Source organism: Hydra vulgaris, chromosome 09 (genome assembly GCF_038396675.1).
Source record: "Hydra vulgaris chromosome 09, alternate assembly HydraT2T_AEP".
Taxonomy (NCBI): domain Eukaryota; kingdom Metazoa; phylum Cnidaria; class Hydrozoa; order Anthoathecata; family Hydridae; genus Hydra; species Hydra vulgaris.
In genome coordinates, this window is record NC_088928.1 from 32,676,344 (window position 1) to 32,692,288 (window position 15,945).

Below are 15,945 nucleotides of genomic sequence, written 5' to 3' on the forward strand. Positions count from 1 at the left end.
GCTGTATGAACTTTTATATTTTTTAGTAGTTGTATTTAATCTACAAGGTTAATGTGTTTAATCTACAAATTAATATTTAATTTATAAGATTAGAGAAATTGAAGAAAAAAGAAAAGAACCTTTCAGTTCAAAAATATTTAACATAAAAATCAACTGACTGATCAGAATTACCAGATTCAGTCAACCAAGTAAAAAACAAATGCCACCTAGAAGTTACTTTTATCAATTTTTATATTATAAATTTAATATAAACTATAATCTTAAATTATTCTTTACATTTTTAGCTTTTTTATTTTTATAGTTTTTATTAGTTATAGAACCTTTTACAGCACAACAATGAAGAATGCACATTCTTTTCTATATTATGATGATTATTTCAATGTAAAAGATGCATAAAACAATATCCTAAAATAACATTTAATAACAATATCTTTAAAAAAAAATCAAAATACTTACTAGCTCTTCACTATTTGATGCATCATTTGGAAAATCCTTGAAACATGTACCCTATTTAAAAAATTATAAAAAAGTCAATTAAGTATAATATATAATAATAAAAACAACAAGCAACAACAAAAACAACAATAATAAAAACAATAATAAAGACAAAAAGATCATAACAAAAAAAATACTTCACTATTCTGACTATCTTTTCCGTATTTATTTTCTTTAGAACAAATCTAAAACAGAAAAATTTAATAAAAAATAAAAAAAATAACATATACTAAATACTTGTGATACTAGTTTAAATAAAAATACCATCATCATTATTAGATTTATAAAATCAAACACTTACATTATGAACGTCTTTTAATCCTGGAGGTAACTCCTCCTACATATAAAAGGCAAAACTTTCAAAATAAAATGAAATCCCATTGTCACAATCATATCATATTAAAATAGCCCATACCATTTTTTTATGTTTTTAAAATCAAAAAGCTATACTCTTATTGGAATCAAAATATGTAATACCAAATTTAAAATGTTTTTGTTTTAGTAATGATTTTGACATGATTGTGACATAATAAAATTGTCTCAACCCACTCTTCTTAAATATAAACATAAAAATTTTAATATGATAAACAATATAAATTTTGGTTTGACCAACATCAATTGTTGTATTTATACTTATGATAATAAAAATTTAATTTTCATAAAATATGCCAACTTATTATTAATTCATTTATAAATTATTTTTTATTATCTATTAACAACTTAAGAAAATGTATTACATCAGAACAAGTATCTACTTTGCAATTTTTGATTGCGCATTTTCCCCAATCTTGCCAAAATGGACAACCACGATGCAGATTTAACTGTGAAAAAGAATATTAAATTTCACCAGATAACTATTTTTGCATCACAACATGAGTTAGATAGCAACTTTGTGGAAATCCTCCTTTAGAAGAGAGTTATAATTCCACACAAAAAAATTAAAACTTTGATGTATCATAAAAATTAATTACACAAGCAGTTAAAATAACAAGAAAATTATACTTTTATATATCTAAAATAGTTGTGGCTAATGATATCAACAAGCTTTGAGTAAATATGGTTACTGTTAATTGCTTCTACATCTTCTATAGTGCAGCAACAATCTTCTAACTTTCCAGTAAGCTTAAAAAAATTGTTTAGCTATTATATTATTGTTGTTATTATTACTGTTATTATTGCTTTTACTAATACTATTATTACTATTATTATTATCATAATTATTATTATTATTATTATTATTATTATTATTATTATTATTATTATTATTATTATTATTATTATTATTATTAATGTTATTATATTATCGATTAATCAATATTCTTAAATAATGTCTAAATTTCATAAATAACTTCTTACATTTTGTACAAAACTCGATTCTGTTATAAAAAATGTACAAAAAAGATAAATAAACTGCAACAGCATATTGTGCTTTCACTTTTTTTATATAAAAAACCTTCTTTTTTTTTACTTTTAATTGTTTACTTTATTATTTACACAAAATTCCACAAAATTTAATCAGCTGAACATTTAAAACATTACTGTCATTTTTTTTTAGAGGATGTTGTGTAAATTTTTGTTAATAATAGCTATAATAGATTTTTTTTTCACACCTCATAACAAATTTTTTAAATTGCACTAATATTGAAAAACTCTTCACCTCTATCAAAATGAAGGGAAAAGTTAATTCTTTAATTAATTAAATATGTAAAAATTTGTAATTAAACTTTAATGAAAACTTCTGATCATTAATAAATTAACTAGGTTTGCAAATTTAAAATTACTCATTAAACTATACATAAATTAGTACTTAACAACTGTACTTGACAACAGACACATTCCATATTAAAAAAACAAGCAAATGATTCTATTAATTTGAAAAGTTACCTGACATAAACAACTATCTGCATCCTTGTACTTAGAATGATACCAGCTGTATTCAGTGGTTTCAATACCTGATTTAGATTTTTTTGCACCATGACAAGTAGTGAACAATATTATTTGAATAATAAACAACATGTAGATAATAATTTTCATTTTTATAACATTATATATAAAAACTAAAAAATATGATATTATTTATGACATTATTAATTTTTAACATGAAAACTTTAATATTGTAAAATTTAAGTATGAACAATAATTTTGAAATTTATTAACTGATAAAGTTTTAATGATAAAGAATTTATTAACACAATATTGGAAATTTTCATAATTAAAAATTTTGAAAAACCTATCCAGTAAATTATTTCTATAATATCAATTAAGAAACACATTGATAATATATATATATATATATATATATATATATATATATATATATATATATATATATATATATATATATATATATATATATATATTATATATATATATATATATACATATACATATATATATATATATATATATATATATATATATATATATATATATATATATATATATATATATATATATATATATATATATATATAAATATATATATATCCATTTCACTCATACTTATCTTTTTTAGATTTATGATTTGATAACCCATACTAGTACAAGTTAATAAACTTTTAAAATTAATAAAAATGTTATTTAATTCTAAGTTTCTTTAAGTTTTATTTTGAGATGTTTTTGTTGTTTGTTTGTTTTTTTACTTTTTCTCTAAATAATCATTTAAATAAAAAAACAATTAAACTTAAATTAAGGTTTAAAATATTCATTTTTTTCATTGGATCATCTGTATATTTGATAAAAATTTGACATTAATTTTTTTATTTGTTAAGTCAATTGTATTTTTACCTTTAGTTATAACATCATACACATCAGCTCTAACAACACAAAATAATTTTCACCATGGTTGTAATTGACTTTTTATCTTTAGTTTTTTTCAATTTCATCTTTGTTTTAAAAAATAAATCGCTTTTAATAATAAATGAAAACTTTAATTTAATATTTTTTCATTTATTCCAAATATGATTTGTTTTCTTCTACTTTCAATCTTTTAAAGTATCAACGAATTATGCTGAATCCGAATTTGTATCGGCACGACTTTATCTAACAAGTTTATGCAAACAAATTTCCCTTATATCGTTTTTTTAAACATAATTGCAAAGAGATCAATCAATTACTAGAAATACCATAATCCACATAAATTACAACTAAAATAAACTTCTTAAAAAGTTTTAATTAAAAAATATTTTGCGCTGCTATCGTAACTAGGCCCAGACTTAAATGACATAAACAACTTGGTATTGACTTGGTAACTTTACCAAGTTACCACTAACAATGACACTAACAACTAGGTATTTTAAAAAACAGATCTCCGTTAGGAAATTGTTACAAGAATGCAAAATATTAATATTTAGATGTTGATCGAGATGCATTGTCCGAATTTCGGAAAAAAGCTGGCTGAAGTACAGTCATGCTAAATAGCACGCTTCTGCGCATTTTTATAAGTTGATCTTGAAATGAACGTTGATTTGAAAATTAACGGTTTAATTTAACTATATGTACTATGTGGCGCTCAGCATTATCATTATAATAAAGTGCTTGATTAAGGAGGGGCTTTGGGGGATTTTGGGGGCTTAGGGGGCTATAACTCCGGGCCCCGCAATTTTAGGGGCCCCGAAATAGTTTTGAGGACCTTTTTTTTTCCTTTTAATTATTTTTTACGCTGAGGGACGCGAAAAAGGCCTCCAAAAATAAAATAGACCCGGGCCCCGAAAAGTCTTAATCCGCCACGGTTATAATATGACATATTATGACATTATAATATGACATATATGTTAATAGCATTATCATTATAATATGACATATAATATGACCAGAAGCGAAAAAGTCAGTTTTTTCATTGAAAAGATCGAAGTTAGTGTGTTAACCTCGGTCGTTTTGAAGACATATTTTGCCCACTGGTATGAAATTCTTGAAAACTTATTGCTTTTACCATGAAGAAATATTCAACAGAAAGATGCTGTAAAACCATTAGAAACATTTTGACATTTGGGCTATGAATAATATGAGCAAAGAAACATAGTTTGAAATATTTACACCTAACTTGAAAAATGTACAAACATCTATTTTAATATTAAGGGGAGCTTAGGCAGCCAGAATCAGAATTTGAATGAAAAAAACAGAAATTTAGGAGGGGCTATTGTCCCTCTGTCCCCCTATCCCTACGCCAGTGCTTGTTATACGATAAAGTATGAACAAAATTCATATATAAATATGTAGGAAATACATATGTATTCATGTACGTATGTATGTAATTATATATACAGTATCGGACAAAACGAGTGCAACCAAATAATGCTAATTTAGTTTCTTTATATAAAAGTGCTGCATTTTTTCAATTTAGAGAAATAATTATGTGACTGTTTAGAGACAAAGTTCTTCAAGTTTTATTCATCACAAAGTTCATTATTTGTACACGAAAATTAATAAATTAACCAAAAGTATTAAAAAAGTTGATTTCCTTCTGGACAAAACAAGTGCAACTCGACAAAATGTTGACCAAGCTGTATTTCGCTATCAATATTTCGTGGCGAATCCTTTGTTGTCGATCACAGCCTTGCATCTTCGAGGCATAGATTCGATCAGGTGATCAATGAAACTTTGTGGAATCGCTGCCCAGGCCATTTGGATTTGTTCAAACAGTTGATCCTTATTACAAACACCTTCACAATTAATTCTGCGATTGACGATCTCCCACAAGTTTTCGATAGAGTTGAGATCCAGAGATTGAGGCGGCCAATTCATCACCGATAAGTGGTTGTCTTGAAACCACTGCTTGACTACTTTTCCAGTGTGTTTCGGATCGTTGTTTTGCTGAAAAACCCATTTTATTGGCATATTCCATTCAGCATGAGGTAACATAACATCTTTCAGGATATTTTTATACATGAAACGGTCCATTATTCCATCGTTTCGATGTATTGGACCTACACCGTTAGCAGGAAAACACCCCCAGACCATTACATTGCCTCCACCATGCTCCACGGTCTTAGGGCAGTAACGTAAATCGAGGCGTTTTCCGGCCGGTCGACGTACACGGCAAATGCCATCGCGCTCCAAATGATGTTGAACTTCGATTTATCACTGAACAGGACAGTTCGCCATTTCTGCACATTCCAGTCAATATGAGATGTGGCAAACAGGATTCTTTTTTTCTGGTTTTTTAGTGAAATCAGCGGTTTCTTTGCAGGGCGTCGAGAAAACAATCCGGCTTCAGCAGCACGTCGTCTGATTGTTCGGTCCGATACAGGCAGCTCTAATTGTTTTTGTATCTCAACTGATGATATCCAGGGATCCTCCTTGACGGATCTGACGATCATAGAATCCTCTCTGGAACTGGTGGAACGCGGTCTTCCACCTTTGTTATCTACTGCCAACTTCTCCGTAGAACGATATTTGGAACATAATCTTGATACGGTCCATTTTTTCACGCGATATTTATCACAAATACTTTTTTGTGACATTCCAATTACGTAATCGCCAATAATTATCTTTCTCAGTTTTAAGTCAATACTGTCGGGAGCCATTTTTGCACTTGAAGTCATAAAAATAACAAAAATAAATAATCACGCTTCTCAAGGCTTACCGTGTTACATTTACCTTGTGATGATACAATAATGCTCTGTGGAACACAACGTCTTGGTTGGATGTGGACTGTATTGATGTAATGAAACACTTGTTGTATTTCACATCTTGTATTGATGTTCTTCGATAAAACACTTTGATAAAACTCACTTCGATAAACTGTCTTGATAATACTGACTGATTGACTTCCATATACTGACTGAATTACATGTCGATTTACATGTCTCTTATATAGTAAAATAAACCTGTGTGAACCTGTTCTGGAAGATTCTAGATGCTTCTTTTCGATGCTTCTGGATGCGTCTGGATGCTTCTGAATGTTTCGGGATACTTCTGGATGCTATTGGATGCTTCCAGATGCTTCTTCTGGAAGCTTCTGCATGCTTCTGGAAACTTCTGGATACTTCCTTTAATTATTAAAAAACTTCCGTGACGTTGACACGGACCAGACTTAAGAAAATGAAACAAACCAAAAAAGTTGCACTTGTTTTTTCCGCTGCAAAATGGCACTTTTCAACGAAATTCTGCCTGAGTGCTGTCACCTGTCAGCTGATTGCTAATGTCATGGCATGCTATGACTCCAGACTCCTGAACTGATTGCTGTGGTAGTATAGTTCGTTTCGTTTTTAAGACATGTAAAATTAGGAATACTTTTTAGCATTGTTCGATGTTGGTTGCAAATGTTTAGTCCAATTCTGTTTATGTATATAAATTCATACACACGTATACCTAGTAGTACCAATTGAAGTGCGAAATTTTAATTCAGTAAAAAAATTTAAGAGAACATGTTTTTAATGCAAGAACAAATGTAATATATACATATTATATGCATGTTATGTTTTAGTTAAAATGCTAAAGTACACATTAATAAAGAGAGTCCTCGAAATAACCCCCTTTTGCTCGTATGCACGCCTCCAGTCTTGGACGCCATTCCTCGATTGATTTACGCACGGTATCCATGGATAAAGCATCCCATTCTCTGAGAAGTGATCGCTTGAGGGCATCAACGGAAGTGTGAGGTTTGCAGCACACCTTCGCCTCCAGTTTAGACCAGATTGCATAATCCAATGGATTAAGATCTGGTGATGCTGACGGCCAGGCATCCGTAGAGATAAAATCGGGCACATTGGCTGTCAACCACCTCTGTGTTGTCTTCGCTTTGTGCGAAGAGGCACTGTCTTGTTGGAATGACCATTGTTCCCCATTGAACAACGAGTCATCTAGAATCTATTCAAACAATACAAATAAATGCGGGAACTATATAAAAAGCACATGCCTGTTAACATGACAAGTTTAAACAAACTTCGCACTTCAATTGGTACTACAGGGTACTATGTATTTGTGCGTATATAAATGTATTTATATATACGTATACATATATATAAATACATATACATACGCACACTGTATTAATATAGTGTACGTATATTATTGGTTTATAAAAATACAAAAAACCACTTTATGATTATTTCTATAACATGAATGAAAAGTATCATGAATTATTAAAATCACTCCTGTGAGTCATTAATAACAAATTCAAGCAGTTTCAAACAATTTATTCTGTGCCATTATTACCTTATTCATGTAATTCTAAATGCATATATTGCCTTGATATTAAAACAATAAATTAAATGGAATTACAATTGCAAGCGTCAAAAAAATCTTGATGGACAAGTTCTTTATTATTTCTGCGTGTTTTTGTTCACTGGTTATTTTTTTTTACAGTCACAGTAAAAAATAGCAAAAAACAATTCGCAAAGACCTAAATTATTAATACAGATTATTTTAACTAATAAATCTAAAATATATAGTCACAAATTTCTGCTCATTGTTACATTAAAAAGCAGTCATGAATGTTTTGCTTCTTCCGCGTTTTCTTATTAAGATAATGTAAAGTTTTTCTGGAATGCTTTATGATACGAATTTACTTTTCTTTAACAACTATGAGGAAAATTGCAAACTCGATTATTTTACCTAAAATATCTGCCGTTATTAAGGGGTAAAAATCATTATCAAATTGAATAAATGTAGTTTTTTCAGAGATTTTTAATAGAATCAATTTTATTTTCCAGTATAGAGAACCAATTTATAACATCGGTAGTACTTTTCCTTTGTAATAAATGTAATTTATTTTTATTGTTCAGTTTAATTTTGCTAACATGCTTAATCTCACTTTTTATAGGGAACTGTTAACTTACAACTTGTTTTAAAAGTTTGGTTTATAATCTTTTAGTTTTATAAAGGCAGAGGTGCATGATTCAATTATATTTTCAAAGTTCATTTTTAGGCAATACTTTGGTTTCTAAATAAGTTTCATTTTCCAAAAATTTTAGGGGCTTCTAAAAAGAATTATTAATATTATCGCGTAATATTAATATTATCGAATTAATAATATTATAATTGTTAATATTAAAATTATTAATATAAGCGAATTATTAATATTATCGCGTATAGATTTTCTCGTAGTTTTCTGTTATAAGTTGGTAAATCTATCAAAATATTAGGGTTTGATTTAATTTTTTTATAAATATCTAACTCTAACTTTAATTTTTTTTTTTATTTTATTTTATTTTTTTTTTTTTTGAGGGGGGGGGGGGGATTTGTTATTGATATACTGAAACTTTATTGTTTTAATTAAGTGCAATATTTCATTTTCAAAATTTTACAAGTCAGGGATAAAAGTTATGTTAAAATTGGTGGATAAGCACTTCCTGCCCATAAATAAGTTGCCTAAAATTTTTAACCAAAATAAAATTAAAGTTAGCTACCGTTGCACAAAAAATAAGGAAGTATTATAAAACGTCACAAGAATGTAAGTGTGTTGTTTCTTCTAAACAATATTTCGGCTTAACAACGGATGAATAGAAAAAGCGTTTTGCCGATTATAAGCAATCATTTAAAGATAATCCTGCAGCCAAGAGGTCTAAATTAAATTTATTTTGGCGTTCTCGTTCGTAGAGAGTTTAAATATTGGCTTCAAAGGAAGAATAGAAAAAGCGTTTTTTCGAATCATAAGTAATCAATAAAAAGTAATCGTGCCGCTAATCGGTTTAAATTAAATTTATTTTGGCGTTCTCGTTCGTCGAGAATTTAAAACGGTTGAATAAAAAAAAAACGCTTTGCCCATTATAAGCAATCATTTAAAGGTAACCCTGCAGCTAAACGGTCTAAATTAAATTTATTTTAGCGCTCTCACTTGTTTAGAATTTAAAAGCAACTTAACATATTTATTTTAAATATTATAATACTTTTTTTATTGATAATAATAATTATTTCTATAAATATACAAATTATTATTACTTGTTATGAAAATTCTATTTATTTCGCCATTTTTTTAAAAATAACAAAATTAAATTAATTTAAGCTGTTTAACTGTAAGATTAGAAACGGCTACAGCAAGATTACATCTTTAAAAATAAAAAGTATTCAAAAGATACCATGCTGTCAAAATACATATGGGAATTAAAAGATAAAAAAATTGACGGTTTTATATTTTTTTGTATAATTTAAAAAATGTATATTAGACCTGCAAACAAAGTATGAAATAATTACTCACGCGAATCAAGAATACTTATTAAATAAAAAAAAAATCGCAATTGAATTCTCAATTTTTTGTGAAATGCAGGCATGAAAATAAGTTTCTATTAAAAAACTAAATAAATAAATGAGCTAATAAAAGAATGAAAAAATTCACATTAAAAATATAATTAAAAAAATAACAACTTTTGGCAAGTTTAAAAACTACAGTTTAACATTTAAAATCACATAATAAAGTTCATCAGGTTCTTTTTAAAGCTCTATACTGATTTGTTTATTTGGGATCAAAATAAAAAAATCAGTATTGAACTTTAAAAATCAATAAAAATTTGTTAATTCAAAATTTCCCGGAAATTTTAACCTAGGAAATCGTCCTGAAATTTTACGGAAATTTTGAAAATTTTCAAAAAAAAAAGATTTTTTGAAAACGTTATTTTGTAATTAATGGGCATATATTTTTGTCTTATGTAGGCAGTTGTTATGATTAACTTTATGGCAAAATATTGTGAAGAGAGAGGTTATAAAAAATTTAGAAAGCCCATTTTGAAAAACACTTTTTTTGGTATTTTGTTGAGTTTTTTTATTGTAACTGAAGTAGCAACTATGATAAACCGTTTTCAAAATTTTCTTAAATTGTTTTATCTTTATACTTGCTATAATAATTTAGGCACATTGACGCTCAGTGCTGTAGCAAGCTTTGCTTAAGGCCAGTGCCGGTTTTAGCAATACCAGCGCCCTGGGCGAGATTTCTACGGCGCCCCTAGCTCAATTTAACCCCATTCAAAAAAAAGGCAAAGAGTAAAATAACCAATTAGTTTCGCCCCTTTATATTTGGCGCCCTGGGCCATCGCCCAACAAGGCCCTACCCTAACGCTGCCACTGCTTAAGGCTAAACATTATTTGCACCCCCATCGCTAAACAACCTTGCCACAACCTTGCTAGGGCTCTTTTTACTTTATAAATCAAAAAATTAAAAACTATTCTATGCTTTAAAATGGTTTAAATGTATACCGTATTTTTCAATCAATACTGCTAAGTAATTTGAGTCTGGATAGAACTTACTTGTGACCAAACAGGAAAGGATATAGCTAGTGCTCTTTTTGTTATACTTAATCAAATAGTTGCAGATGAATCTCGGGAAACTGAAACTTGTTTATGAAGCGACTCTTGTGTACCGCAGAATCGAAACAGTTTTATGACGATTGCTTTAAAAATTTTCATGCAAAATCATCCACAAATTACAACAATTATTTAGAAATTTTTTGAGCCAGGACATGGTATTATTTGAGAGATAAATAGTTTACATAATATTATTATTAAAAGAAATATGGAAGTAGCTGAAGTTTACCGTCTAATTGGCCATGTCAGAATTCTAAAATTGGTTGGAAGAACACATCCAAGGGAAAGAAAAATGTAAATATTTGAAAAGTTATCTAGGTTACATTCTTCAAGAGCAATAGCAGCACTTGAGGGTTGATTATCTGGTTGACACCTAAGCCGCATTTTTTGCCACAATTACTTCTTCATCAAGGAGTTGGGGAGATCACTTTCATTGTGTATAGCTTTTTGAATCATTTCAGATTATTCCATTGAGGTTTTCTTGCAGATAATAGAAGATACAAAACTTAACAATAACTTAATTATATCTAATTATTTAAATTTATATTTCAATTCAACTAATATATGATCTATAAATGGAACGACGAGAGACCTTTTAAAATACTCTTCTAACGTTTTAAAGGGCGGATAAGATAACGTTTCGCTCGATAAGATTGTTGGCTTGTGTATACTCTTGGCGTAAGTGGCTTTACATTATTTTGTAAACTCTTTCATTATATCTAACACATTTATTTATTTCAGGTATTTTGTAAGAATCACTAATAACCAAATTCAGTTTGTGACACGCGCAATGGGTGTATGCTCATAAGCTTGGTTGAATGCTCATAAAATGGGCTTGTACGCCTGATAACAAACCTGCCATAGATGCTGCATTATCGTATTCTTGGCATATCATATTTTCAATATTTAAATTAAGGTCATGTAAAGTTTGTTTAATTTTAGTAAAAATAACTTTGGCTCCAACTTTACAAATACCAGAAACTCCTCGCGTATCCCATGGTTCTTATAAACAAATCTTAGTACAAGGGATAGTTTCTCTGTGTGGTGAGAATTAATTGAATCTGCAAGGACAAAAAAATATTTGGCTTCTTTTATTTCTTTTATCATAGAAGTTCTATTATAGAAGCTTGTACTGAGATAATCTTATTTTTAACCTTTGCTAAAATATAACGATAATTTTTTCATTTTTGGGCATAACAAATACTGCTGCAATTCACTATAAGAACTTCCCATTAAATTAAGCAATGAAAGAAAGTTTCCAACATTTCTAAGTTTATCTACATTTTCAAGCGTACCACGGAGAGGTATACATTGCTTCCACAATATATAACTGAAGTTTATTATACATTTCAAAATTCGCGTATTGCATTTGATTCATTCAGCAAGTTATTTACTTAGTTGCCTCTCAACTCTAAAAGAAAAATATTCAAGTGCTGATTGAACAGTAAAGTATTCGTCCGAACAACCTTTGTGATAAACTCTATATTTGTGATAGTAATCTTATTTCTCTTTAAGCTTATTCCAATTATTAAAGGGTTTGTTTACAAAAGACTCTTTATTATCTCTTTCTTTTAAAAACAAAGCACATCTTGACCGCAAAACAAGCCTTGCTGTACATCAGAATTAGACACTAGATAATCGGTTTCGTATAAGTCGATACAAAGAAGAATGGTCTTGTATCGCATGGTATCGCTTATATACTAATGTCGATACTATCATTATCGGTTCGATACCACTCGATACCGAGAAGGATGGTCTCGTATCGTGTGGTATCGCTCATACGCCAATATCAATACTATTAGTATCGCTTCGATATCAATACATATCGCCAATATCAATACATATCGCCAATATCAATACTATTAGTATCCTTTCGATACCAAATGATACCGATAATAAAAAGAATCGTATAGTATTGCATGGTCTCGAATTGAGACTCTCAATAAGACAAAGAAAAAAAAATTAAAATGTGACATATTGAATTTTTTATTAACTAAATACAAGTACAATTGCTTTTTAGAGATTTAGTTACAATATTAAAATACTTTGGCTATCGTCCATTCGTTGTTTTTTTCCTTTTCTGTACATTCGTTGATATTTTAAGATTTTCTTCTATTAATATTGGTAAGATAAGTCTGATTCATGTCCTATATCACTTTCACTTTCATTTGCTTGTTCGATGAACCATTTTTTGATGTAATTTTCAAAAGCGGAATAGTTCTGCATTTTAAATACAAGTTTATCTGCCTTGTCACTATCGAGATTATATCTCTATCTTGTCACTATCGAGATTATATTGCATATTCGATGTAGATGTGACCGCAGTGGTTAGACATAGGCGCTGGAAGTGTTTAAAGACTGGGGGGGGGGGCAGAAATGGGTGGGGCTTGGGGAGGGATACCCCTCCCTGAATGGGGTGTTTGGGGGGCGTTATCCCACTGAAATTTTTTTGGGCATAATTAACCCTGCTAAATGCAGATTTGCAATCCTTTTTAAATAATTATATTTAAATATTTGGTACAAAACAAAATCTCCCAACAACAATTACAGTTACTGTAAAAAATGCCCAAATACGGATGTACATCACGGGTTTTAGCCACAAACTCCTTCATGAGTGCTGTAATTTCAACCTTGTCTAGGTAATCTTTGTTTTTGTGCATTAAAGCGAGGTGAGTGAGGCGACTTTGTGACATTGTTGACCGCAGCCAAGTATTAAGCCGTCTCAATGCACTTAAGGATCTTTCAGAACCAGCAACGAATATTGGAACAGATAAACACAACACAACTACCAGTTCCGCCATGTTAAATAACCTGCGGGTACTTGGTTCAAGGTCTGACATCCATGTGTCGCTTTCGTTTAACCACTCTTTCACAGAGGGTACATCTTGTACCCGTTCTAGTACAAGCTGCCATAGGTTTGCATCATGATTTTCTCCTCCTCTCAATGCCAGACCCTGTCGTCCTAAATATTTAATGCTTGAAAATATTACTCTCAAAACAGTTTGAGCGATGGCCTGAGATGATGACACTTGTTCACTCAAAATAGCAGATATAGGAGTCTGTTTGGAATACAGTATTTTCTCTGTGGCTTGTTTGTGGGCGGATGACTTTTCATGAATTGAAAATTTTTCGGTTCCTTTTTTCCTGTTGGAAAAGCCAGAATCAACAAAAACATTAGCTTGTCGATTGCTTAAAGTTACGAGTTTCTTATTCACAGCTTCCAAGCAGTTGAAACACCAAACAGAATCTGTCTCAGGAACATAGTGTAACCATGGCCATTTTGCAAACCAAATACTCTTGCAGGACTTTTCATACTAATCTGATGTAAATTTCTTAGTTGGGAATTTGTACGTAGAAGGGAGTTGAAAGGGATAAAGGACCAGGGCAGTACCTATTACTGCCGGTACAGCAGGTTGGCTTGACTTAAACTTAGCAGAGAAAGTGGATGTGGTAGACACAGATGGCTGTGTTGATGGATCAGAGTCATTCTGTGAGGATGTAGCGGTTTCATAAGCACAACCACCAGTTTCAGTTTGACCCGTGTCTGACCTAAAGGATTTGGATATGGGTATTACATACATTTCGCCTTTTAGTATTTGTTAAAAAAAAATATTTTCAGTAGTCTTTCGATTATGGAATGCTGTCGTAAAATGATCACACTGCGTATGCTAGCTAACCTAAGCAACTACTTAATACAATTGTCTGTTCCTTAATTTAAATTTAACATATTAAATGCTTACTAACCTCGCTCTTGAAAAGAAGACGTTTAAGTCTTTAAACGGGGCTCCTTTGCTTCAGACATTAATTGATTTGTTAAAGAATTGATCAATTAAACATTAAAAAAAATTTTGCTTTTTTAAATTTTATTTCATTTTCACGGAGTCTGTACTCTATACTCTGTACAATGAAATTTATATTCTATTGAAAAATTCTTAATTTAGTTCTCTTTTTTGTCATGGATAATGACTTTGAAACAATAGACTTTCAAAAGTTGCGTTTTGACGTTTTCAAAACTGAAAATATTTTTTTTGCGACTGATTTATATAAGGGCGATATTTTCTTTTATAACAGAAAAGTATTCGACTCTACATATTTTGTTATTAAAACTTTTAAAGCTGAACTCCAAACTAACATAGGAAAGTTCACGGTAATACACATCAACATCAGGAACTTAAATACAAATATCGATAAGCTAGAATACTTTCTATCGAATGCAAAAGTTCTTTCAAAAAAAAAGAACTTTTGCATTTTTTTGAATCCAAAAGTTTTTTTTCTTCGGAGTGCATAAAATTATTGCTGTTTTGAATTGCGGATAGTGACGTTTTGGATGGGAGGGCATAAGGTATCCTCTGCCCCTGGTGCAGAAATGTTGGGTGGGCAGTTGCCTATCCTGCACCCTATGTTCCAGCGTCTATTTGGTTAGAGCGCTTGCTTTAGAAGCAAGAGATCCAGGTTCGAAACGAGCTCTAGACATATTTTCACGTCACGATAAGGATGGAGGTGTGAACGTTTTGGTTAAATGCACTTCCATGGTGCTCTGTGACAAGACCTTTAGGTGTTCTTAGGGCACCTATATAGAAAAAAAAAAAACCCTTTACGATCAGTGATGACAAGACCAGAAGCAGATAATGCTCTTTCAAATGATGCAGAGGACAGGAGGTTTAGCTGCATGCGGTTTCCACCATGCTAAGGTGTCAGTTTTGCCTGCAATTTTGGATATTATTGTTTTTGGTATTTTTCCATTTCTAGTTTAATATGAGGGTTTTCGTGTATATGATGTGAATTAGTATTTTCCTTATACTTTGCAATAATAGTATTATATTCATTTTCCTCCCAACTTTGTGCATTATCAGCATCGGAATTGTTACTAGCGTTGTAATTATTAAAGCTTGAGACAGGTAATGAAGAATTCTCAAAGTATTTTTTGGTTGTGGGATGGTTTTCAACCAGTTTTGAATATCTTCATTGTCAACATCAAGAAGATGTCCACGAAAAAATGCATGAAGGCTATGTCTTAGTGCAAATGCGGGTAGTTTACGGCCTTTGTCTGGGAATCTCTTATTTAGTTCTGATAATAAGTCCTCCAAGAATTTTTTTACTAATTTGTTATTTCCATGAGTAAGATAATTATTTTTTTCTTTCTCGATGAAGTTGATGAGTCCTGTTACTTTCCACATTGACATATCAATTCGGACCTCTGTGTCAGAAGAT

General features: G+C 30.2%; 1 protein-coding gene across 2 annotated transcripts in view; it reads right to left on the reverse strand.

The window, feature by feature from the left end:
* The window catches only part of LOC100212409 (ERO1-like protein beta), a 32,662-nt gene extending 30,086 nt beyond the window's left edge, over window positions 1-2,576 (reverse strand). The window contains exons 1-6 of one of the 2 annotated variants that reach the window (XM_065805408.1): window positions 2,380-2,576; window positions 1,498-1,617; window positions 1,233-1,316; window positions 797-832; window positions 633-680; window positions 457-507 (exon numbers count right to left, since the gene is read on the reverse strand). In XM_065805408.1, coding sequence (XP_065661480.1) covers window positions 457-507; window positions 633-680; window positions 797-832; window positions 1,233-1,316; window positions 1,498-1,617; window positions 2,380-2,529 — 489 coding nt within the window. In that variant the 5' untranslated portion in view covers window positions 2,530-2,576. Of the gene's footprint in view, window positions 1-456; window positions 508-632; window positions 681-796; window positions 833-1,232; window positions 1,317-1,497; window positions 1,618-1,851; window positions 2,172-2,379 lie in introns of those variants that run through there. The other variant, XM_065805409.1, reaches the window with a different exon arrangement.
* Window positions 2,577-15,945: the final 13,369 nt, after the last annotated feature.